General features: G+C 35.8%; 1 protein-coding gene across 2 annotated transcripts in view; it reads left to right on the top strand.

Annotated features, from left to right (window-relative positions):
* The window catches only part of mast1a (microtubule associated serine/threonine kinase 1a), a 72,398-nt gene that overhangs the window by 15,681 nt on the left and 30,698 nt on the right, over window positions 1-26,019 (top strand). The window contains exons 1-3 of one of the 2 annotated variants that reach the window (XM_048196213.1): window positions 5,804-6,349; window positions 25,490-25,578; window positions 25,669-25,744. In XM_048196213.1, coding sequence (XP_048052170.1) covers window positions 6,330-6,349; window positions 25,490-25,578; window positions 25,669-25,744 — 185 coding nt within the window. In that variant the 5' untranslated portion in view covers window positions 5,804-6,329. Of the gene's footprint in view, window positions 1-5,803; window positions 6,350-25,489; window positions 25,579-25,668; window positions 25,745-26,019 lie in introns of those variants that run through there. The other variant, XM_048196212.1, reaches the window with a different exon arrangement.

Here is a 26,019-nt window from a genome sequence, read left to right as displayed (position 1 = left end):
ACGGGCAAATTTGACAAGCTATAATAAATGATCTGTGGGATATTTTGAGCTAAAACTTCACAGACACATTCTGGGGACACCAGAGACTTATATTACACCTTGTGAAAAGGGGCATAATAGGTCCCCTTTAATAGTTAATGGTAAACAAACTTGGCTTGCTGTCCTCAAAGCAGGCTCAAATCTGAGGCTTGGCTCAAGCTCCGAGCTTAACCCTCCTATATCGGTACTACATAGGGAGAATAAGAGAAATGCAGGAGGAGATGGGGAGGTGGAGGGATGCTGGAAGAATTGTCACTGGGACGGCACAATGACTGCTGCTTATATACGCTTGTAATGATGATTGACAGGACTGAATGATTAGGCTCCTCCCGAACCGTACGTTAGGAACTTCATTTAGTGCTGCAGTGCAGGAAAGCATCAATACACTAGTGCAGTAATGGAGCGACACATCAGTGCAGCAATGCAAGATTGGTGTAATGCAGAGATGCTTTAAAATTTTTGTGCGGTGATGCAGGCATATGGCGATACACTAGTGCAGTGATGGAGAGACGTAATGCAGTAATACAATAGTGCAGCAATGCAAAAACACAGTTATGCAGTAATACTTTAGTGAAGTACTGCTAGAGTGCAACAGTATGGGGTTCAGTAATGCAGGACAGGCTTGCAGTGATAAATGAGGGCATCAGTGCACCAGTGTTTAAGATCATTTTGAGTACTGTGGTGCTGCAGGACAGAAGTACTGGAGAAAAGTGCAAACTGTGTCTGTCCTTATAGTTTTGCAGACAGTAAGGGAAAAATGCTACATGCAAATAATAAAATGCAGCCAACCATACAACTATGCATGGTTAGGATAGAAAAATGAATAGTCTGATTAACTTTTAAAACACAGGAGAAAACGCTTCCCATATCTTTTACTGTTGACTTGAATCACCATGCATCCAATCGCCCAATGGTATTTTGTCATAATGTCAAAGATGCCAATATCATTGAAAGCCATGAACAGAAATATGCAAGAAAATACAACACACACTAAATTAAATACTTGCAACTTGCACATGAGTATCCATGGTTTTTGGCAACCACAGTGTGTTCTGTGTGGTAAATTACTGGCTGCCAAGAACATGAAACTTTGAAATGAAAGAGTTAATTGCTTATCTAAAGGACTAAGTATTTATTTGAAGGACATTTTGCTAAAGGGTTAGTTCAACCAAAAATTAAAATTCTGTCATTAATTAAATGAAGTGACAAGAATACTTTTTGTGTGCCAAAAAACAAAATAACGACTTTATTCAACAAAATCTAGAGATGGACGATTTCGAAACACTGCTTCATGAAGCTTCGAAGCTTTACAAAAATTCTGTTTTGAATCAGTGGTTCAGAGCGTGTATCAAACGATCTCAAACTGCCAAAGTCACGTGAACCATTGAAATTTCAAAACATGTATGAGGTAACGAAGCCTCGTTTACTGAAATCACGTGACTTTGGCAGTTTGAGATCGTTTGATACATGCTCCGAACCACTGATTCGAAACAAAAGATTCGTAAAGCTTCAAAGCTTCATGAAACAGTGTTTTGAAATCAGCCATCACTAGATATTGTTGAATTAAGTCATTATTTTGTTTTTTGGCTTACAAAAAGTATTTTTGTCACCACTGTACTGTACTTTAAATATGTTTTTAGTAGCTTTCTGGGTGTTTGAAAGTCTAAATTAACTTGCTGGGAATGGAGGCCTCACTGAGCCATCGGATTTTATCAAAAATATCTTAATTTGTGTTCCGAAGATGAACAAAGGTCTTACAGAATGACATGAGGGTGAGTAATTAATGACAGAATTTTCATTTTTGGGTGAACTAACCCTTTAACTTTTCATCAATATCCATAATATTTTAGCACTGTGTTGCTGTCCATTGTAAATACTTAAATTGTTTATACTGTTTTATTTGTTTGTTTTTCCTCTTTTTTTGGGACTGTGAAGCACTTTGGACAACCAACGTTGTATTAAATGGTGCTATATGAATAAATAACCATAAAATCCCATTATTATGACTCAAAACCAGTGCAGAGCCAGTGCTGTGGAGTCTGAGCCTTGCAGACAGTGAATGAGGCGCTGGCCTTGGTGCTGAACCTTCTCTGGCATGAGAGACTCCCTGTGTGTGTTTCCTTTGTGTCTCCCTGTCTGTCTATACTGAACACTTGTGTGTGTGAACTTCTGTCTTTTTATTCCCTATATATAGAATCACAACACCTCCTTTTCACAGATTTGGTGTTAGAGAGTGTGTGACTGTGTGGGCTTCATTATCTCCTGTGAAAGTTTTGTCTTTTTGTACGCTGATCAGATCAGAATGGCTGTTGTTTGTAATGGGCTCTGTTGTGGGCAGTGCCACCATTAGTAGCATTAACATAACTGCTAAAGAGCCTCTCACAATACAGGTGCTTGAATGTGTGTGTATGAATAGAGCTCTCTCTTGGGAGGTGTGTGAAGAGACAAGGAGATGTGGAAGGGCTTTTGTAGTTTCTCATGGCAGCTAATAACGGATGGGTCTTTTGTGCTCAGTACAGGTCATGCTGTTTAATTGGGCTGATACAGTAGATTAATCAGCAGACGATCAATATGACATTTCCAGGACTGCTGAACCTCGCTGGCTGTAATCAGGATACGATCTTACCACTGTCTGGACCGCCATGACTTTCAGAATGTCTCATATCCACAAAACTACACAGTCACTCTAGCAACGTTTCCCATTGCCTTGGTTATCAGATGTTTTTGGTGGCTGTGGCTTTTTTTTTTTTTTTATGAGATTGTAATTTTATTTTGAGAAAACCTTTTAATTTAAGCATTAGATTCAAGGTGCAATTTCAGATTAATTTTCATATTTAGATTAAAGATGTGATTTTAGCCATTGAATGATTTTAATTAATAAAATTAATATATTTCATATTGCTGCCAGTGTTGGGGGTAATGCATTACAAGTAACGTGATTTATGTAATCAGATTACTTTTTTCAAGCAACTAGCAATGTATTGCATTACTTTTAAATTTACAACTAAATATCTGAGTTACTTTTTCTAATTAATATCACAAGTTAGTTTGTTTTTCCATTTTTTGACTGACAGCTCTCCCCCATCTTGAGAGAAATTGGGAGTAAGTGCAGAGGCATTGTGTAAACATGTGGTTATTGTAGTTCTAGACTAAATGTGAGCATTATTTACCCATTTACTTCTTCTCCTGTGTCCTATTCTTCAGTATTCCAGAATGGCAGCAAAGCTGAAATGTTTATTTGAGCTGTGCCCTCTACTGTTCAGGCGTGAATTTGCATTTCCTTCAGCGTGAGGCTTGTACATTTCACTTTTGGTTTACATTTACATTTGCCAAAAATAGAACTATTTTAAAAACAAACAGCTCAGCTAAGATGAGAAAAAGTAATGCAAAAGTAATGTAACGCATTACTCTCCATTAAAAGTAACTAACGCTATTAGTTTTTTTTTTTTTTTTAGAGAGTAACACAATATTGTAATGCAATACTTTTAAAAGTAACTTTGCCCAACACTGATTATTGCATTTAACACATTTTTTATTTATTATTTTTTTAAATTAGGTGTTTAACCATTTAAATTTGTGTGTGTGTGTGTGTATTTTATTATTTTAATAACATAATTTGGCAATTTGAGATGGATGGATGGATTGATGGAAGGAAGGATGGATGGATTGATGAAACGAAGGAAGGATGGATGATGGAATGAATGGATGATGGATGGATGGATTGATGGAACGAAGGAAGGAAGGATGGATGATGGAATCAATGATGGATGGATGATGGAACAAATGATGGATGGATATATGGATGGAATGAACAAACAAAGGATGGATGGATGGATGGAAATGTTTAGTGGAAAACCTGCAGAAACATTTTTACTGTATTTTATTACCTTAATAAAATAATTTGAGATGAATGGATGGAAAGATGGAACAATTGATGATGGAATGTTCATTCATTCTGTGGAACGAATGAACGTACGAAGGATGAGGATGGATGGATTGATGGAACGAAGGAAGGATGGATAGATTATGGAATCGATGGATGGAACAAATGATGGATGGATATATGGATGGAACAATGGAAGGATGGATGATGGAACAAATGATGGATGGATGGATGGATGGATGGAATGAACAAACGAAGGATGTATGGATGGAAGGATGATGGATGGATGGAAAGAACGATAAAAAGATGGAACAAACAAACGAAAGATAGATAGAGCGATGGATGGAACAAATGATGGATAGATTATGGAATGAATGAATGAATGATGGATGGATGCATGGATAGATGGATAGATGGATCTGAGTGATGTTTCCATTGTCAGATTGGGCAGGTCACACGTCTTCCATCCATTATTCCTGGTCATATTTTCCCCTCTATGAATTTCAATTTTGGATGGAAATGTTTAGTGGAAAACCTGCAGAAACATTTTTACTGTACTTTATTACCTTAATAAAATAATTTGAGATGAATGGATGGAAAGATGGAACAATTGATGATGGAATGTTCATTCATTCTGTGGAACGAATGAACGTACGAAGGATGAGGATGGATGGATTGATGGAACGAAGGAAGGATGGATAGATTATGGAATCGATGGATGGAACAAATGATGGATGGATATATGGATGGAACAATGGAAGGATGGATGATGGAACAAATGATGGATGGATGGAATGAACAAATGAAGGATGGATGGAAGGATGATGGATGGATGGAAAGAACGATAGAAAGATGGAACAAACAAACGAAAGATAGATAGAGCGATGGATGGAACAAATGATGGATAGATTATGGAATGAATGAATGAATGAATGAATGAATGAATGAATGAATGAATGAATGAATGATGGATGGATAGATGGATAGATGGATCTGAGTGATGTTTCCATTGTCAGATTGGGCAGGTCACACGTCTTCCATCCATTATTCCTGGTCATATTTTCCCCTCTATGAATTTGACCCAGTAACTTCTAAAAGCTAATCTGCGTCTGTCTCTCATCTATATTTCATCTCTCTTTCCACCATCCAGATCATTTATTATTGAAATGAGCACCTTTTAATGTCTGTCTGGGCCTGTATGCAGCTGAGTGTGTGTGTGTGGTTTGGGAGACGGCCTCCCCAGTCCCAGCAGACCCTCCCGACTGTGACATGACGCGATTTGAAGGTTCAGACAAGGTTTATTGTGGTGAGCTATCTAGGGCACAGAGATGATGTCAGTTCTTATATTCCCTGGCATACAGAGAGATGGGTGGAGCTCTGTAGTCACATCACAATGAAATCGACCAATCGGATGTCAGCATCCAAGCATAAGTGCGGCAAGCTCCCAAAAAAACACTTCTTTCTCTCTTCTTTCCACCCTTCCCATGTATCTGATTTAAACATAGGATCTTTTTGCATTGTCTCAAAAAAAAAGTTTATTCATCTTTGTTTATATTTTTATTATTATAAATTCATATTAAAAATGTGTGTATATCTATCTATCTATCTATCTATATATATATATATATATATATAGATTGTGTTCAAAACTATGTGCAAAACATACATTGATTATGTTTAATTCAATTCTTACTGTATTCTTGTATTAACAATTTAGATGTTTGGTCAAAATAGCCCTGCTAGAGTGACATTTAGTCAACAGAGTGACGGTCTAGAGTGTTTGGTAAAAATGATGGGTTCTTTGAAAAATATTAAGGTATATATTTAGATATTAAGATACATTTAATGACATCTATTGAAATACTATTTAAGCTTGTGCAACAATAAAGTCGGCTAATCCAATCTGACTATCCATGTTTAAGGGCCCAAATAATCTGTGGTGTATTTTATGAACAATATCAACATAATCTTTTTCTCTGCTTGATTTTATCCCTCCCATGTGTCATTCAGATTTCCATTAGCACTGGCACAGCCCTGAGCCCTGAGCTCTGATAGGCTTTTAATGGCCACACACACATGCTGACAGCCCTCGTATGATTCCTCCCTCCCTCTCTCTCTTTCTCTCTCTCTCGCTGCCTTTACTTCCTGGCTTGGCACATTACCCTTGAGAGCCACCTTCCCTCCCTCTCTCCCTCTCCCTCTCTCTCTGTATCTTCGCTCGTCCTCCATCACTCAGCCACACACACTCAGATGAACCCGGAGCATGTGTGAGGGAGGACGAGATGTGTCATGGTGTAGTCGGCTGCTTTATGTGAATGTTGTTTAAGTGTGTGTTGACACACTCGGCTGCCGCTGTCACTCTCATCGCCGCGTGTGCGCCTGCCAACCGGCCGTCCTGGCTAGCAACATGTTCCGCCGAACCAAGAGGTAAATGAGAGAGAGAGAGAGAATTATTTGGCTTGCTCTTGCAATTATGACTCATCAATATGTGCTGCTTGTGTTTGGTTTGATTTTTGCTGATCTGATGATGATGATGATGATGATTTTGTTCTTTTTGATGATGATGATGGTGATGATGATGCACTGTGATTGTTTACACTGATGTCATCGTCTCTCGCCTGTTTCGTGGAGAGGTGACAGCTTGTGTTTTGCAAGTGTGTTTGCATGCGTGAACTCATGAGATCTACCTTTCTGTTTAAGTTGTGATAGACTGATATATCGGTCAAGGTGATTAATAGTCGTTCGTTATATTGCCATTTTGAGATTATCGGCATTGGACAACAACCAGGTCCAAAATTGACTTTTTGCCACACCTGCCAATGGTGGAAATTTTTTTGAACATTTATAGCACGTAAATGTTTCACTGACAACTGCATTATTTACTTAATAATAATACTTAAAATATATTTTATATATATATATCATTTTATGCCATGTAAAATATTTTGTTTATCATCATCTTGTTTTTTCTTGAACATGAGCAGCATCATGTACAGTTTCTCAGTCACATAGATAGATAGATAGATAGATAGATAGATCTTGAAAAAATATTCCACAAAAATACGAAGCAGCACAACTGTTTTCAACATTGATAATAATCAGAAATGTTTCTTGAGCATCAAATCAGCATATTGAATGATTTCTGAAGGATCATGTGACACTGAAGAATGACGCTGAAAATTCAGCTTTGATAAAAATGCTAAAATATATATTCAAATAGAAAACAGTTATTGTAAAATATGAATAATATTTCACAATATTACTGCTTTACTGAATTTTTGATCAAATAAATGCAGCCTTTTTCAAATTTTACCGACACCAAACAGAAAGTATAAAATCTGTTAATCATCCGATTGGACACAGATATTGTCCGGTGCTGATAATCTCAAAATTGTGCATTATGGACATGTTTAATCAGCCTCTCTGATACAGTTTATTGGCCTAAGACTAATTATATTGGCCATCAGCTTCTGTGTTCTATATTGTATTTTGGAAGCTGAAATCTCATATATTGATGAAGCACTTGTTTAAAACTGCTATTGATTGAATTTATGTATCTAAACTCCTGGTAAATTGTGCGTTCTGTATGCACATACGCATATGCTTTTGGCCGTGTTGGCATAAGCACTTGAGCAGCTGCTTATATGTGTGTCTATATCTTGTACATATGTTGTGGTCGTTGAGTGTGTCATCTGGTTGTGTGCTTAAATGTGTGTTGTTGTGTGACAGAAGAGATTAAAGTGGCTTTGAACATGCGCGTGTGTGTGTTTGTTCACAGTGTGCCTTAATAACAGACTGTCTCTCTCTCTCTCTCTTTCTCTTCATCTCTGTCTGTCCCCCATGGTGCTCCATTCTGTCTGCACTGACGCTGTTGAGCTCAGATTAGTCACATTCTGCTGTGTGTGTGAGTGTGTGAGCGAGAGAGGGCTTATGAATAGTTAAAGTTCAATTATTTTCTTCTGCACTGCAAAAAGATAAATTTACGTGATATTAAAGGAGTAGTTCACCCACAAATCCCCATTGAACCTGATGTGTTATTATCCGTGTTTATAAGATTTGCTCAATGAGATTTTCTTTGAACTGTCGTGACAGACGTTGACCTGACCAAAGGGGTTTAACTGGTTAACTCTCTAACTGTATCATTCCGTATCATATTTTATCATTACTGGCCATTCAAATGTGGATGCGTGTTCTGATGAAATTAATTTATAGCATACAAACACTTTAAACCCGAATAAGTTGGCAAAACTCAACAAATTTGAGGTAATCAGTAACATCAAATTTTTTAAGTTATGAAATTTGAAGTTTAAGTAAGCAGAACTGGCAGATATACATTTTGTAAATGAAACTATCATGTAATCTTAACATATACATATATATATATATATATATATATATATATATATATATATATATATATATATATATATTAGGGCTGACGATATATCGCATGCGATTGTCACGCGCATTTCGTCAGTAAAGCCGGTTCCCTGATTACCGCAAAATCGCCATCACTTGCTTTCAAATGGAGCGGCATTTAATAGACAGAACCGTAGATCACTGACAAGCTACGTAATATCGCGTTCATATCGCAGATGAATCGCCTTCGATAATGAATCGCCTTCCATGCGTAGCTTGACAGTGAACTACGGCTCTGTCTATTAAATGCCGCTCCATTTGAAAGCAGGTGATGGCGATTTTGCGGTAATCAGGGAACCGGCTTTACTGACGAAATGCGCATGACAATCGCATGCGATATATCACCCAGCCCTAATATATCTATAAATATATATATTTCATATAAGCAGACATGAAGCAAAGTTGGAGAGAGAGAGAGAGAGAGAGAGAGAGAGAGAGAGGGGGGCGGTATCAGGAAAGGTCCGCGAGTCAGGACTCGAACTCGGGTCGCCAGAAACACAGTGACTATATGTTGGCGTGCTGCCCACAAGGCTATCGGCGCCAACATTTTAAATTATATTTTTAGTAGTGGAAATTTAGCTAGCTATAACTAATTCAGCAAATGCTAATTGGTAACACAATACTTTGATAACATCAGCATAGCATAACAATTGTCGAAAGAATACGGCAATATAGAACACTTATGAAATACTTGTTTCTCAAACTAAGCCCATGCTCCTCTCATCACCATGATGGTAAGCCCCCCAAAAAACCCACATAACAGAAACTCTTCTGAATTAGGATAGCAAAGCATTAAACTAGGGATGCACCGATATGAAAATTTTGGCCGATACCGATAATTCTTAATATTTGAAAGCCGATAACCAATATATTGGCTGATAAATTCAATTTTTTATATTATTTTTGAGAAGCTGAACCATTAAAATCCATGTCCCAAGAACACAATTATATTGTTCTCATTATAACTTTATGTAGCCTATATGACAGACTTGCGCTGCATATGTTTCATTTAATTGTATTTTCCTTTTTGAAGTGATTCCAATCATGTTTCAAGCATTTCAAATCCATCATGGTAAACAGTGCGCATCTGATGTGTCTCAGCTGGAGGAAATAATCCATTATTTATATATCAACCAAATTTTCTTATCGGGCCAATAATGATAACATTAAAAATTAACATATATCGGCCGTTACCAATCTATATATAATCTATATAAGACTTAATTTTAACATTTATTCTCCCTTTCGAGTGTCATGGCAAAGCACGCTGGGAAATAGAATTCTCAGCCCAGTTTCAGGTAAATTTAAGTTGGTCTAAATTAAAAGAAACAAGTTTATAAAACTCAAAACAATGAAACAATTCAGATTACTTCAAATGTGTCAGTTTCGTGTACTCAAAAGTAAGTTCTAAATACTCAAAGTTAATTTGATTGAACCGGTTTGTTTAATTTGAGTTTGCCCTACTCAAACCAATTAATTATTTTGAGCGTTAAGGTTTACAGTGCACATTTTTATAAAAATATAAATGTTTCATGTTTTGTTTGAAAGTGTGAAATGGACTTACATTTTTCCCTGTTAGCTGCATTTGATATCACAGCTTGGGAGAGTCACTAGTAAAGTGCTTGGAATTGTGCATGAAATGAAATTTGTGTAGCTACTAGATGCATTTGTGTTTAGATGCTTGTGTTTAGATTATGTCTCAGGAAAGTGTGTTTTGATGTTTTGTCGCTGTCTCTTTTTAGAGAGAGAAAGAGACAGAGAGTTTATTGCTCTCTGTTCCTCTGTCATTTGGGATGGGCTGCTCTGAGCCTCAAATGCTTTTTATGATGAACACAGACGGAGAGGGAATATGAATGAGAGGGAGAGAACAGAAAGTGTAGAGCCCGAGGAAATGTCTTGGCCTATATTTGAGACGCTGGAGTGGGTTAACTGAGTTCCTCTCTAAAACACCTGCTCTTCATCCTGCACTTCACTTTCCAAGTTAGTCATTACGGAGCATTTTAACTTATCATAAAAACTCTGCCGATATCAAAGGCAGAACAGGAAAGAGCAAACAGCAATTCTTCAAGGACTAAAAAATGTTCTGGTGTGAAACTCCATAAAAAGCTGTGCAATAAACGATTTTAATGAATGACATGGAGGCAAAGAACCACTCAACGCAAAGTGCATATCGTTTAAAGCACAGCTAGCCATGGATTATTCCGCTTATACCATGGTCATTTGCCAGCACTGACAAGATAAAGCTGTTATTGATGTTTGCGGCTCAATATTTGACAGGAAGGTCAGTTACGGCTCGTTAGATCTAGCATTCTGCAGCTTTGCATCAGACACAGAGATAGTGCGGTAAGATTTTCACGTCAGGTGGATCTTTGCCTCCACGTTGTGCATTAAAATTGTTTGATCCACAGTTAGATTATCGGGATTAACCCTTACTCAATGCACACTTTCCAGCCAATCAGAATCGAGTATTCAGACAGACCATGTCTATGCCTTTCCCTACTCAGTAACTTTTCCTCTTATAGGATTATGAAAATATAAAGCTGTGTAATAGTCGAGTCTTCTGTAAAAATGAAAATGATAGACTATATCAAAACTCTCATATGGCAGAACCACTGTCTGAGATGATTCAGTTCTCTTGAGATCATTCTGCAGACGATTCCTCACGGCCTGAAATTACACACCTCTGTGACTTCACAGCAATAGGTAGCAAACGCAGATCTCAGGAAATGAAAGCGCAGCAGGAAAAATGAAAGGATGATGTACGAGCAGATGAATGGAGGAGTACAGGTTGCTTGTGGCATAATCTTGTTTGTTGACGACGCCGACTTTCAGATAATCTGTCAGATTATAGTTTGAGTCAGTGTTGATCCTGTGATGTGGGAGACTTCAGGAATCGGTTAGATGACAATTTAAACATCTAAGGACACGAGTAACATTCATAAAGAGAGTCCCAACATGACAGCGACTGATCTGATTTGTATGGAAGGTTGTTTCCGTCATGGATTAAGAATATTTTAGTTTATAACTCACATTCTGATTTTTTTTAAACTCGCAATTCCCAGTTTATAACTCAGAATTCCGAGTTTATAACTTGGAATTCCCAGTTTATAACTTGAAATTCCTAGTTTATAACACGCAGTTCTCAGTTATAACTCGCAATTCCCAGTTTATATCTTTCAATTCTGACTTAATTTCTTACAATTCCCAATTTATAATTCGCAATTCCCATTTTATATTTTGAAATTTTTCCTCTGTTCCCAGTTTATGAACTGGGAATTGCAAGTTAAAAGATGAGAAATGCGAGCTATAGACTGGGAATTGTGGGTTATAAACTGTGAATTGGGAGTTATAAACTGGAAATTTTGAGGAAAAAAAGTCAGAATTGCAAGTCATAAAGTGGGAATTGCAAGTTATAAAACTGAGAATTAAGAGTTATAAAATGGGAATTTTGAGGGGGGAAAAGTCAGAATTCCTAGTTATATACTTCTCAGTTTATAATTTTGTAATTCCAGTTAGTAACTCTCAATTCCCAGTTTATAACTCATAATTCCCAGTTAATAACTCGCAATTCCCAGTTAATAATTTGCAATTCCCAGTTTAGAACTTGAAATTCCCAGTTTAGAACTTGTAATTCCCAGTTTATAACTCATAATTCTGTTTATAACTTACAATTCCCAGTTTATAACTCACAGTTCCCATTTTATATTTTGAAATTCTGACTTTTTTCCTCTGTTCCCAGTTTATAAACTGGGAATTGCGAGTTATAAACTGAGAAATGCGAGCTATAAACTGGGAATTGTAAGTTAGAAACTGTGAATTGCGAGTTATAAATTGGGAATTGCAAGTTATAAACTGGAAATTTTGAGAGAAAAGTCAGAATTGCGAGTTATAAACTGGGAATTGAGAGTTATAAACTGGGAATTGAGAGTTATAAACTGGGAATTGTGAGTTATAAACTTGAAATTTTGAGAGAAAAGTCAGAATTGAGAGTTATAAACTGGAAATTTTGAGAGAAAAGTCAGAATTGCGAGTTATAAACTGGAAATTTTGAGAGAAAAGTCAGAATTGCGAGTTATAAAATGGGAATTGCAAGTTATAAGCTGAGAATTGCAAGTTAAAAACTGAGAATTGAGAGTTATAAATTGGGAATTTTAAGGGGGAAAAAAGTCAGAATTCCTAGTTATAACTTGCAATTCTCAGTTTATAATTTGCAATTCCCAGTTTATAACTCATAATTCCCAGTTAATAACTCGCAATTCCCAGTGTATAACTTGGAATTCCCAGTTTATAACTCGTAATTCCTAGTTTATAATTCGTAATTCTGTTTATAACTCACAATTCTCAGTTTATAACTCGCAGTTCCCAGGTTATAACTTGCAATGTTATAACTCGCTATTCCCAGTTTATGACATTCTGTCCACAAACAATAACTGTTCTGTTATCAAAAGATTCAATTGCTATTATAAAGAAGTTGATGTATACAATCAAATTAACACAATCAAGATCAGGTTTATCAGCATTAGCTTTTGTTTCAGACCATTTTATCTCAAACACAAGCACTGCTGATGTATGTTTTTGTGGTCTCGCAGCATTAGAGGCAACTATATTTCAGTCTGTGCAGAGAATTACCTGGAATTAAGCTGACTTTTAAATTTTGTCCATAAATTTAATCTAGCCGATAGTTGTTAGATAATAAATGCAGCCCACATGCTGAATTGAATGAATCGTATTACCTAAATCCCAGTGAAACAGACTTCAGCACTGCTCAATACGCCAATACTGATTTGGAATGAAACTTTTATGTGAACCTGACATTACTGCTAAGTTGGCTGAGGTTTAAAGATTGTCTGCTTTAGTCTTTTGAAGATCACAGCATTTTATATTAAAGCAAACCCTCTCCTGGAGATTTCACTGACTGATCAAACACACTTGACCAGCTAATCAAAGTTTGAGGGTTCACTTGCACATTACAGGCAGGTCTTCAAACGCTCTCATGACTCAGTACAACATTGGCGAATGCACTGAACTCTATGGAGAGAAGCATCAGGTTCCCATTTGTTGTAACATGGTGCTGAAAGTGTAAACTTTAACCGCATTCTGCTTAGGGCTGGGGCAATACTTCGATTCTCAATCTGCGATACAAAGAATCTGGAGTGATTCTGATATTTTCCGATGTATCGTGATTCTCTTTCAAATTGATCCTGAGCTTAGTTTTTAACAGCAGATTGCACTATGTGAAGAAACACCTATACTCTGCTTCCTTCCAGTTCCTTTACGCACACCACTTAATCCTAAAATAATCATTTATAAAGTGCAAAAAGGTTTAAGTGAGTTACAAAGGTGTTTACATTAATCTCACGTCATAAAAGCATTCTGAGCCGAGGTTCAAGTATATTTAAAAAAAAAAAAAAAAAAAAAAAATATATATATATATATATATATATATATATATATATATATATATATATATATATATATATATATTTAATAAATTATATATATATATATATATATATATATATATTTTAATAAATTATATATATATATATATATATATATATATATATATTTTTTTTTTTTTTTTACTTTATTTAAATGGATTTTATTTGTAATGTCTTTCATTATTTTAATTTATTTACAGACTAATTGAATTAAAAATTGCTCAGAATCGTTTAGAGAGAGAGAATATCAGAATCGATCAAGAATCATTGTTATTTTATTTTATTTTATTTTATTTTATTTTATTTTATTTTATTTTTAATCTTTGACCACATTCTGCTGATCTTTTCAAGCACAGCCATTTTTATTTTATTTTATTACAAATTAAAAAAAAAAAAAAAAAAAAAATATATATATATATATATATATATATATATATATATATATATATATATATATATATATATATATATAATTTTATTTTATTTTATTTTATTTTATTTATATATATATATATATATATATATATATATATATATATATATATATATATATTTATTTATTTTTTTTACTTTTTTATTTAAATGGATTTTATTTGTAATGTCTTTCATTATTTTAATTTATTTACAGACTAACTGAATTAACTTTTTAAAAATTGCAAATCCCTAATTTGAATGCAGGGAAATCTTTTCTTCTCTGCAATGTCATCCAGCTGAGAGCAAACAATGATACCAGATACTGTAGCTAGAGGACACTGGAGATATTTCATTTGAAGCCAGTGAGTCTAATGTCTGAAACAGGGCCATATTTAGATTTTTAATGAATTGTTGGGACACTGGGACCCACCTAGTAAAACCAGGACATCCGGTCACCCTTTAACAGTCCTTTTTGTCCTCGTTTCCCTCCTCTTGCCATGTACAGAGACAGGAGTGAAGGTCCTTTGTGAGCTTTGCTCTCTCACACTGCCATCAGAGTCTATATTTATCCCATTCAGCTCCTCTTAGAGTATCCTCTGAGCCTCTCCTTCACCTATTCATCTATTCTTCCCTTTTGCCTTCTCTTCTCTTTCTTGAAACTGTGTGCAAACCAGTATCTGCTCTAGTACCCATATCCTATTGCCTAAGCATGTCATTGTCTTTGTGACTCTATTTGGTGACTCTAGGGGTGCAGAAACTACACTCAGTCTTGTGGAGACACCAGCACACCTGCATCTAAACACAACATATGTTAGTGACCAGTCATGCTGGAGCAACAGATGAAATATCAGAGAGGGAGCTCTAGAGACATATGAAGATGAGAAATGTAACAGGTGTGCTGTAAGGATGATGAAGTAGTCTGCTTTAAGTGTCCCGCTGCTGAGCAGCTCTGATAGCATTAGTAAATTGACTGCTGCTCTGCAAGCAAGTGTTGTGTGTGTTGCAATAAGTGAATCTCTGTTGGGTTTATCAGTTGTTAGTCTTTTTGGTTTTACTCTCTGTAGTCCATGTACTCTTCTACTCTATGTAGTCTATTATTCGTCTTTATGGGAGCTTCTCTGTGTCCTTTGAGAGGACTAAGCAGGTGTTAATTGGGGAGCTGGCTGGGTCATACTCCATGGCAACCTCCGAATTAACCCTCTCACCTTGTGATGACAGACTTCATTCAGCAGGAAAATGAGCTGGATATTAAACAAACAACACAAGCTATTTAAAGGCATCACTTATTCACATCGCAAACGTTTGTGTTTGGACACCAAGGCTGCATTAATGTGATCAAAAGTACAGTAAAATAAATTAAAATAACTGCTTTCTATTTTAATATATTTTGAATGTAATTGACCAAAGCTGAATTTTCAGCATCATTACTCCAGTCTTCAGTGTCACATGATCCTTCAGAAATCATTTTGATATGCTGATTTGATGCTCAAGAAACATTTATGATTATTATCAAAGATAAAAACAGTTGTTCTGCTTAAAATATTAGTTTTTTTTCTATATTTTTTGATGAATAGAAAGTTCAAAAGAACAGCATTTATTTGAAATATTTTCATTGTGACATTTTTTTATTTTATTTGATAAGCCCATTTCCCCCCCAAATTCTTATTACCGCAATGCATCCATGTTTTATTTTTGTAAAATTGCATACATTTTTAACGTATTGTAATTAAAATTAAAGGCAATAGGCAGTACAATGTATACTGCCATAAACACTTGTATAAATACTTTACACTTGAAATAATATTGAATTTTTCTGCATTCAGTTAAAGAGAGCGAGTTTGTTGAGGTGTTTTTCTTTGTTTTTTTGCATTATAGTAATCAGAATTTGGGTGTAAAAATATGATTGACTGTCGTGGAATTAATGCGGCGATGCAAATCAGAATTGTTTTAAAAATAGTCTTTTTTAAAAGAAAAATATAATTTATGATTTCGGTAACACTTTATTTTAGGGTGTTTTAACTAGTTGCTTATTAGCATGCATGTTAATAGAATATTGGCTGTTTATTAGTACTTATAAAGCACATATTAATGCCTTATTCTGCATGACCAGATTCTACATTCTTAATCCTACCCAATACCTAAACTTAACAACTACCTTACTAACTATTAATAAGCAGTAAATTAGGAGTTTATTGAGGAAAAAGTTGTAGTTAATAGTTTATATGTGTTCCCTATACTAAAGTGTTACCATGATTTCTTTCTTTCGTTTTTTTGAGTGAAATGTGTCCTGGTCATGTAGTTAACAGGTTTAGTGGGATTCACTCTCTAAAGGTTCTCAGGTCATGTGCCATAAGTGATGCAGACGTTTTGCTCGCAAACAAGCGCTTTACGTTTCTACTCAAGTGGTTGCTATGGTAATGGTTGACATCAGCCCACCACACAGGACCAGTTGTGAATGTTGAAGTCTTGTCATCTCATTAAGTGTTAAAAGAATCTACATCCCTGTGAAGAGCAGCCTCGTGTACAAAACGTGGTCTGATGTGGGTGAGGCATGTGAAATTGGTGGGATTTAACAGCTTTAAGGATTATTGGTGTGTATAAACAGATGCTTGTGCTTTTGCTAGTCCATTACAGCAGAGACTAGAGACCTTTATTGCAAGCCACGTGTCCAAATCTGATAGCTGGATAAATTAACTTCAGCCTGCGTTCTTGTTAATAGACAGTCTCCAGTTTTGTCAAATTATCAACCTTCATTGAACTTTACAATAAAATAAGCCTCAGGATTTTAAATTATTACATGGTATCTAACAGATTTGTATTTTAAAGGGGTACTTCACCACTGGCAAAATAGGCTTTCATTAAAACTTGGTTGCCTATATAGTAGAAAGGTGATTTTTTTTTTTTTTTTTTTTTTAAATCTGTGCTAACTGAGAAAACAGAAAAAAGGCTGTTGTCTTCCCTTTTGCCAAATATGTAGGAAAACTTCAACACCCACAATGCACTGGGCGTGTTGCCATCCAAGGCCACTCCTTCCAGTCTGCTATGGATACGCTAACCAGAGTCAAATACTGCATTGCTTTAGTAGGAAATACTTCTTAGCAAACTTTTAGTCATAATGGTGTTTTAGTCATAATGGGTTTCCAGTGAAGGATCCAGTGCGTTGTAGGCAGTGGCTAAAGGCTGCAAAGAATCGTAAATATGGAGAAAACGCTGTGACGCAAAATCTGAAAAACCTCCATGTTTGTAGTCAGCTTCAAACTGGATGACCACGAACACAGTTTTTTTAGTCCAAACAGAGGGAAAAAAACTTCTATCTGTTCCGGCCAACTTTCCGAAGCAAAATCATTGTCCCGTACAGGTAAGAAAGCTGTTGCCATAGTGTTTCCATTTTTAACATAATGCTGTTTAAAGAGTAGACGGAGTACGATTCAATTTTCAGTGATAAACCTTCCCTTACAATAACTGTTCTGTTAATATAACCCTCTGTCGATCCCTCTGTCTGTTGATGGGGATGCAAAAATGCAGAAGTATAATCTGTATTTTCATGAAAGCCCCGGAGTTGTCAGAAGTCCATAGGTTTGCGTTTTGCGTCCCCAGGCAGACTTCATCTGACAAATAAACGTGAATTTCTCAGTCCAGGTAACACAGAGAATGAGTAAACTTCTGCTTATATAACCTATGGAAGATTGCTTCTTTCAGAAATGGCATGTCTTTTCAGTTGTTTTAAGTTTCTCATAATGGATATGTAATTTGTGACATCATGGAATGGCGAATGGTGACCTCATGAATATTAATTAGGTTATGGACACAATTTTTTATTATTTTAAAGTACTCAAAGCAACTTATTTTCACATATTTTGACATAATCCCTTAATCTAACGTGTCAGTTCTTGGATTTTGTACATAATAACACTATCTGATTATAACTTTTTGTGTTATAATAAACCATATAATAAAAGTGATGCTTGTGTGAGAATTAAAAGTAGCCAAAGAGAATTTTCCTTTTTTAATTTTACTGTTCATGCTATTGTAGTGTTTTCATTGTTTATACAGTTGCAGCTTGTTGATCTCTTGTATTTGCGTCTGAATGCAATGGCAGACTTGCATCTCCAGCTTTATTAATTTTTCATTTTAAGAGCATACTGTAGTCAGATTCTTTGATATGCAGCTTTAGACGCCAATGCAGTTCCCCTTGAAGCCATGAAATGTATGCTTTCCTCCAGTCAAATAATATGCAAATGTTTTTTCTTTTGATTCAACATCCCTGGGAAGGTGTTTAGATTGACTTTTCCTGATGAATTGAATGTTTAAAACCAGCAATGATTCCTCCTAATGGCCAGGCAGAGGCCATAAACAATAAATCAGATGTTTTCTCTGCTATTGAAGCAATTCGCTTCACAAACACTGAAAAAAGTATTTTTGTTTACAGAGAAACGGCAAGGGGAGTTAATGAAAAAGAGTTTGCTAAATGGGTCAGTGCTGCTGAACGTCAGTGTTATTGTGTCAGTTGTATGTTTGTGTGTTTTATTTTTGGAGCTGTATAATGCGAGCCGTGATTGGCAGCATCAGAAAAGCATCAGACGCTGTTGTTTTCTCCATGGGTGGCCACATGTGAGTGTCGCCTGCCTGTCAGAGGTGTTTTTGATTTATTGCCCTCTTTGGATTCAGCTAAGATCCAGCATAGATCAAGCATATGCACTCAGACACACATATTGCCTCTCTCGACTATTCTATTACCTCAGAAACTGGATATAAGATCCGCCTGTCAGTCATGCTTTGTTTTTCAGAGATATGAACACATCCTGTCTATAAGACATTTCCTGTCTCCAGCTATATGAAAGCGATACCGCACCATATCCAACCAGACCTCCGTCCTTCTCTTCTTGTTTACTTTCTATTATTCTTCTGCCAAAGATTGTTTTGAGTTCATATCAGTGCAGTTATTAATTAAAACTATTAAAAATAATTTTTAATTGAAATAAAACTGATATTAAATAGAAATATTAGATGAAAAGCTTAAAAATAAACTTAAAGGGATAGTTCACCCAAAAATGAAAATTTGATGTTTATCTGCTTACCCCCAGCGCATCCAAGATGTTGGTGACTTTGTTTCTTCAGTAGAACACAAATTATGATTTTTAACTCCAACCGTCGCGGTCTGTCAGTCAAATAATAGGAGTGAATGGGAACTCGAACAATAAGAGTCGAAAAAACTTGCATAGACAAATCCAAATTAAACCCTGCGGCTCGTGACGACACATTGATGTCCTAAGACAAGAAACGATCAGTTTGTGTGAGAAACTGAACGGTATTGATATAAATTTTTTTACCTCTAATACACCACTATGTCCAACTGCGTTCAGCATTCGCTTAGTGAGGTCTGATCGCGCTCTGACAACGGCAGTGATGTCTCGCACTCGTTGAAGTATAAGCGCCAGACATCACTGCCGCTGTCAGAGCGCGATCAGACCTCACTAAGCGAATGCTGAACGTAGTTGGACATAGTGGTGTTTTAGAGGTAAAAAATGATATAAATACTGTTTGGTTTCTCACACAAACCGATCGTTTCGTGTCTTAGGACATCAATGTGTCGTCACGAGCCGCAGGGTTTCATTTGGACTTGTCTGTGCATGTTTTATTTACTCTTATAGTAGAAGTTCCCATTCACTCGCATTATTTGACTGACAGACTGCAACGGTTGGAGTTAAAAATCATCATTTGTATTGTACTGAAGAAACAAAGTCACCTACATCTTGGATGCGCTGGGGGTAAGCAGATAAACATCAACTTTTCATTTTTGGGTGAACTATCCCTTTAAATGAAACTAATGTTAACAAATGGAACCTTATTGTAAAGTGTTACCAACACATAATAAAAATTACATATAACAAATGATATTGTTAAAAACTTAATGTTTAAAAATATTAATAAATACTACTATTTTACTAGTTGTTGACTTTTTTTAGATGATCTCACTCATACTGGTCAGTGCATAAATAGACTTCTCTTGAATATTTCCATTGTTATTAATGCAGTAAATGATTTAAAGTGATATTCACTGCACATGACACAGTATTTAACTAAAGAGATTGAACTGTATGGTCCAGGAGGTTCATTTCTATTTTAAAGAGCAAAAGTAATTAGAAAAGTCATTTCTCAATAAGACATAATTAACAAACTCATCAAGGATCACAGTGAGAGAGAGAGAGAGAGAGAGAGAGACGGGCAAGAGACACAGACAGGTACAGAGAGAGACAAGGAATAGAGATATGGGCAAAAAGTGAGAAAGACAGGGAATTTTACACATTCTTTAACCCTTTCACACATAGAGGTCACTATAGTGGACAGCTATTCAAAAAGCCATTTTCTTGCGTATGCATGGATTTTGATGGCATAGTTACACGTCAACCTCTAGAGTGGACACTAGTGCATCATCCTATACATTGCCACCAAGTGGCAAGCTGTTGTATGTGGATTTTTTCCCCTCCAAACCGAGATGGCCAACGGCCAGTCAGAAATGCCAAGTTGCTCCTGAATATCAATTAATTCCTTCTTTCCTTGGAGACTCTTGCAGGAGAAACATTTTTGTAGCATCAAGTAACATGAAAGGAGTCATATCACTGTTAAATTTGATTGATTTTAGATTGGAAGGAAATTCTGATTAATCATCTGTCCACCAAATTGGACATTATTCATCACTAGCTATATTTCAGCTACAATTCACACTGTGACTGTTCTTGTTTTCTCAGAGGACAGCTACAGGAGAAATTTGTCCATTTTGAACATAATCAGAATTATCAGCTAATAAGCGTAAATCGACGTACTCTGGTAGACTGGAGGGAGCGTCAACTTTCTACTTAGTCTGAGTTGGGTTTCCACAGAGTTTTACCTTCACCGGTTGGAGAGATTTTTGATGGAATCACATCCTCATGTTCTGATATCAAAGACATGCGAAGTTGTATGAAGTTCCTGTTCTGCTGGTCGAACGGGAACAAACTCCGTTGCATTTGCAATCATTAAAGCTGTATTATATATTTTGAATATGGGTCATTGACGAATAAGGTTTTTAAGAGTGTAAAAAAACATAATGGAGATATAATTAATTTTGAAGTTTTATTAAGTGTTAACAATCAGATTATGTGGTTTTTATAATCAAATATAATCAATTAAAATTGCTTTTGTCATTTTTTTACAAGATGGACAAAATTTGCCACCAAAAAAGTAATTCGTCTTAACCAAAATTTCGGTTTTACCGAATGACACTTTTGGTTATACCAAATGATATTTTCAAACAATGCTAACAGGCTGATATCTAGCTAGCAAAAGGACAATCAAACATTTTATGTTTAGTACAAGTTTTTAAAATATTACAACATTTTCCATGTTTTATAGCAGTTGTACCAAATGACCTGATGTTTCGGGACATGTGTATGATCAAGTGAAAACATGAATTTTTCAGATAGTTAAAAGAGAGTTAGTTACTTTGCTTCATGACCATGTGGTCCTTTGCAGGTGTCTGAATGATGTCACATCCTGTCACATGATATTGACCGCATGACTTGATCCAAAATGGTCCCTTTATATTGGTTACTCCGAATGACATCAATGAAATTCATTTTTCCGGACATTTTTTCTCATAACAAAGGAACAACTTCTACAAATAATCTTAATACCATTTTGTACTGTGTTGACATATGATGTTATAAAATCATGCCAGAATAAAACATATATACATTTATTACATTTTAAGATATTTTAATCAAATGAAATGGCTGTATTAGCCTTTGGACGGTTAAACCGAATGACCTTTTGACACTTCAAAATCTTTATAATTAAAACCTTTTGGATTCAATAAAAGGGATCTAGTTGTACTATCTTACATACTTTGGATGTCATATCTTTGTTTTTTATTATTATTAAGGCAAAAAAAACTAAGTCACGTCATTGACATGATTTTATATCATTTTATTCATTGGTTTGTTAAATACACACAGTATTGCTGTGTTATTAATATATTATGTTTAATACAGTATCTCTTCAGTTAAAACCAAAAACACATACTGTCCACTCAAGTGGACATCTAAAAAAAAAGTTCAAATCTTGTTTTTCATGCCCTAAGAGCAATAAAAACACATAAGAAAAAAAAATCCTGAATCAGGTTTTCATAATTCATACATGAAAGGGTTAATTTATACACATTTGGAAAAATGTGGTATAATAATTGAAATAACATTTTTAAAAAACAATTTAATATAAAAATAATGAATAACTGTGAAATCAGTCATAATTGAACTCTATATAAAAAAGGAATATTTGTATAAAAAGCACCTCGTAACATCAAATATTCAAATTCAAAATAAATAAAAAAAAAAAAAACTGAAAGCAGTCATGATATAACTATTCATTAATTAAAAAAAAAAAAAAAAAAACTTATAACTTAATAATAACTTTAATTCTCTTCATTGTTTTTTTCTTAAATTGAATGCAAATCATTAAATTATAAGGTTATTGTTTTCCCCCAAAGGTGTATAAATGAGAGAGTGTGAAATTTTGCCTCTTTGTAACATTACTTTGTGAAAGTAATCTCTTCATTTGAGAGCGAGAGAGACAGACAGAGGTGAGAGGCTTAAAAATAAAGCTTGTGGCTGCAGGCAGAAGATCATAAAAATAATTTTATGAATCTTCACACACTGTCATGTTTTTGTGATACTGTGTGTGTGACGGTGAAATCGAGACACAGAGAGACGCCAACCAGGAAGGTGGAGGACAATTAGACGTTTTATCTCCGCTGGGCTCCTCCTCTCTCTCTCTTTCTCACAGGGGGTTTGGAGGAAGAACATTACTTACTACTTCCTGCAGTCTGATGCTAATGCGCTTCTGTTAAATATTTCACAATGCAGTCTGTTCTGCTACAGTGTGGTTTCTTGTCACCGAACATTAGACTCTTCATGATGAGAGCGAAGCTGAGGAGAGAATCGCATTCAGTCTGACGACTGTTTCCATTTTCATATGTATATTTTTAGAAGGTTCTATGCCTTTATTCCTCGTCCTTCGCCTCTTATCCTCACTTCTTGAGATATTCTCCTTTTGAAGTGGATACTGAACATTTCATTTGTGGGAATTAATTTTGTGAGATTTAGACCGTTTCCTTTTTTCTTTTCTAAAGTTGCTGTATATTGTGCACAGTTATTGCGTACTACAGAATCAGGACAAGCAGCCACAGGATTATACTGTATTGTGAAGGGAAAACACCAAAATCTAGAGCACTTCTATAGAGACAGACTTCTTTACTGAGAGAAATGTAAATGTAAGATGTTATATAAGCTTCAAACACAGTATGTGAGTGTGTTTCCGAGTTTAAAGCATAAACGGACCACACTGCACAACTAGTTGCAAAGTTATATGGAGCAGTAAGAAGAGCTCATGAATACTGATCAGACCGGGTCAAACTCAAGACACGTGTGGGAGAATCTCACCAAACCTGTCGAGAACATGTCCAGGTCATATTTCACCACTAAATCACAGGAAAAAAGGGATATTTTACATAAAAAAATATTCAAATGACTTTAATACACCCAAAAATGAAAATTCTGTCATTTATTACTCACCCTCATGCTGTTCCACACCCGTAAGACCTTCGTTCATCTTCAGAACACAAATTAAGATATTTTTGATAAAATCCGATGGCTCCGTGAGGCCTGCATTGACAGCAAGATAATTAACACTTTCAATGCCCAGAAAGCTACTAAAGACATACTTAAAACAGTTCATGTGACTACAGTGGTTCATGTTTTGAAGTGACAAGAATACTTTTTGTGCGCCAAAAAAACAAAATAAAGACTTTATTCAACAATATTTAGTGATGGGTGATTTCAAAACACTGCTTCATGAAGCTTCGAAGCTTTACGAATCTTTTGTTTTAAATCAGTGGTTCGGAGCACGTATCAAACTGCCAAAGTCACGCCCCCCAGTGGTGAACCATTGAAATTTAAAAACATTTATGATGTAATGAAGCCTCGTTTACTGAAATCACATGACTTTGGCAGTTTGATATGCGCTCTGAACCACTGATTCGAAACAAAAGATTCATAAAGCTTTGAAGCTTCATGAAGCAATGTTTTGAATTCGCCTTTCACTAGATATTGTTAAAGAAAGTCATTATTTAGTTTTTTTGGCGCAGAAAAAGTATTCTCATCGCTTCATAACATGAAGGTTGAACCAATGTGAACCTTAATTTGTGTTCTGAAGATTAACGAAGGTCTTATGGGTGTGAAACGGCATGAGGGTGAGTAATAAATGACAGAATTTTCATTTTTGGGTGAACTAACCCTTTAAAAGTGCTATAAACAGTATATAGCCTTATAATAGTAAATAAAGGAAATACTGTCAGAATACAAAAAAAGTCTGAAAAATAGAAAAATATTATTTCTTATTTATTTCCTTTTGATTCTGGAGTTATAAATGATCTGGATCAGTTCTTGACAGGTTTCGTGAGATTCACAATGTGTGTTTCTGTATTTTTTAGTGTTTTCTGCTACATTTTCACACACACACACCTGCAGATCTATAGGATGACATGCAGCCTGAGGAACTACAAGAAACAGATGAAAGAAAAGCAAGAGAACAAGAGTCAGAAAAGATGATCATAAGGGAAGAGAGCAGTGGGAAAAAATAGGAGGATCACTCGAGATTTCAATCAATACTCGCAGACACTCACACAAACACACACACACACACACACACACGTAGATCAGGTGTGACGAGCAAGTTCTTCATACTATGCAAATCAACTTTCCGATTATTGCATCATGTCTTTAAATGAGTCTGTCATCTCCAGCTGTGACTCAGGGAGTTTTATTGGACGTGATGAAGTCTTAACCAGCCAATCGCAATGCTGTGTTGTCCTGTGGAGGCTGTCGGCATTGTTGCCGTGGCAGCATGCCATTTCATTTTCTTGTTTGTCCCTTGTGTCCGGCTTCACCGCTGTAACTTTACTCCTCAGTCTGAGCAGTTCTCTGAGGTTAGATGTGTGTGTGTATATATATATATATATATATATATATAAAATATACATTTCTGTTTAACATACAGCAATATATCAGTAACATGATCGTGTTAAGTAATTTCCATCGTTACGTTATGTAACTTGCACAACTAAAAGAAATTAACTTTTATTTTCAGTAGTTGCATATTAAATACAAGCAAATCATTGGCTATTTTCTTTAATACCTCATCCTGAACGTGTGTGATTTCCCTTGGCGAGTGTCATGATCATGTGTTGTTTGTTTTTCAGTTGTCGCACCAGTAACCGGAAGAGTCTGATCCTGACCAGTACGTCGCCCACTCTTCCTCGGCCTCACTCTCCTCTTCCGGGACACATAGGTGAGCACTCATCACTGATCACATGATCTCGAGGTACTTCAGTCTCTACATGTGTCATTCTCATCCTCGCTGTCTCTGTCCATCTCACAGGAAGCAGTCCGCTGGACAGTCCTAGGACGTTCTCCCCCAGCGCACCGGCCCATTTCTCTTTTGCATCCTCCAGAAGGTAAATAAATAAATAAACAAAAGCCGTTCTTAGTTTGAGCTGTCGGACCTTGTTCAGACAGCCTGCAAAAATCTGATGTTTTTTGCATGTCCGTCTCAAATCAGATTAGTTTTTTGTTGTCTGATCCGTAGAGGTCTGTAATACCTAGAGAAAGCTATCCGCTCTCATTCTCCTTCATCTCAGTGGCAGTTATCTGGCTGGGACATGCATGCACCCTCTGAAGTGTGCAATTTAAAATCTCCCATCTTGAACAAGTGAACGATTTCAGAATAAAG

This window comes from Megalobrama amblycephala, linkage group LG7, assembly GCF_018812025.1.
Source record: "Megalobrama amblycephala isolate DHTTF-2021 linkage group LG7, ASM1881202v1, whole genome shotgun sequence".
Classification (NCBI taxonomy): Eukaryota; Metazoa; Chordata; class Actinopteri; order Cypriniformes; family Xenocyprididae; genus Megalobrama; species Megalobrama amblycephala.
This window is presented reverse-complemented; position numbering and strand designations above follow the sequence as displayed.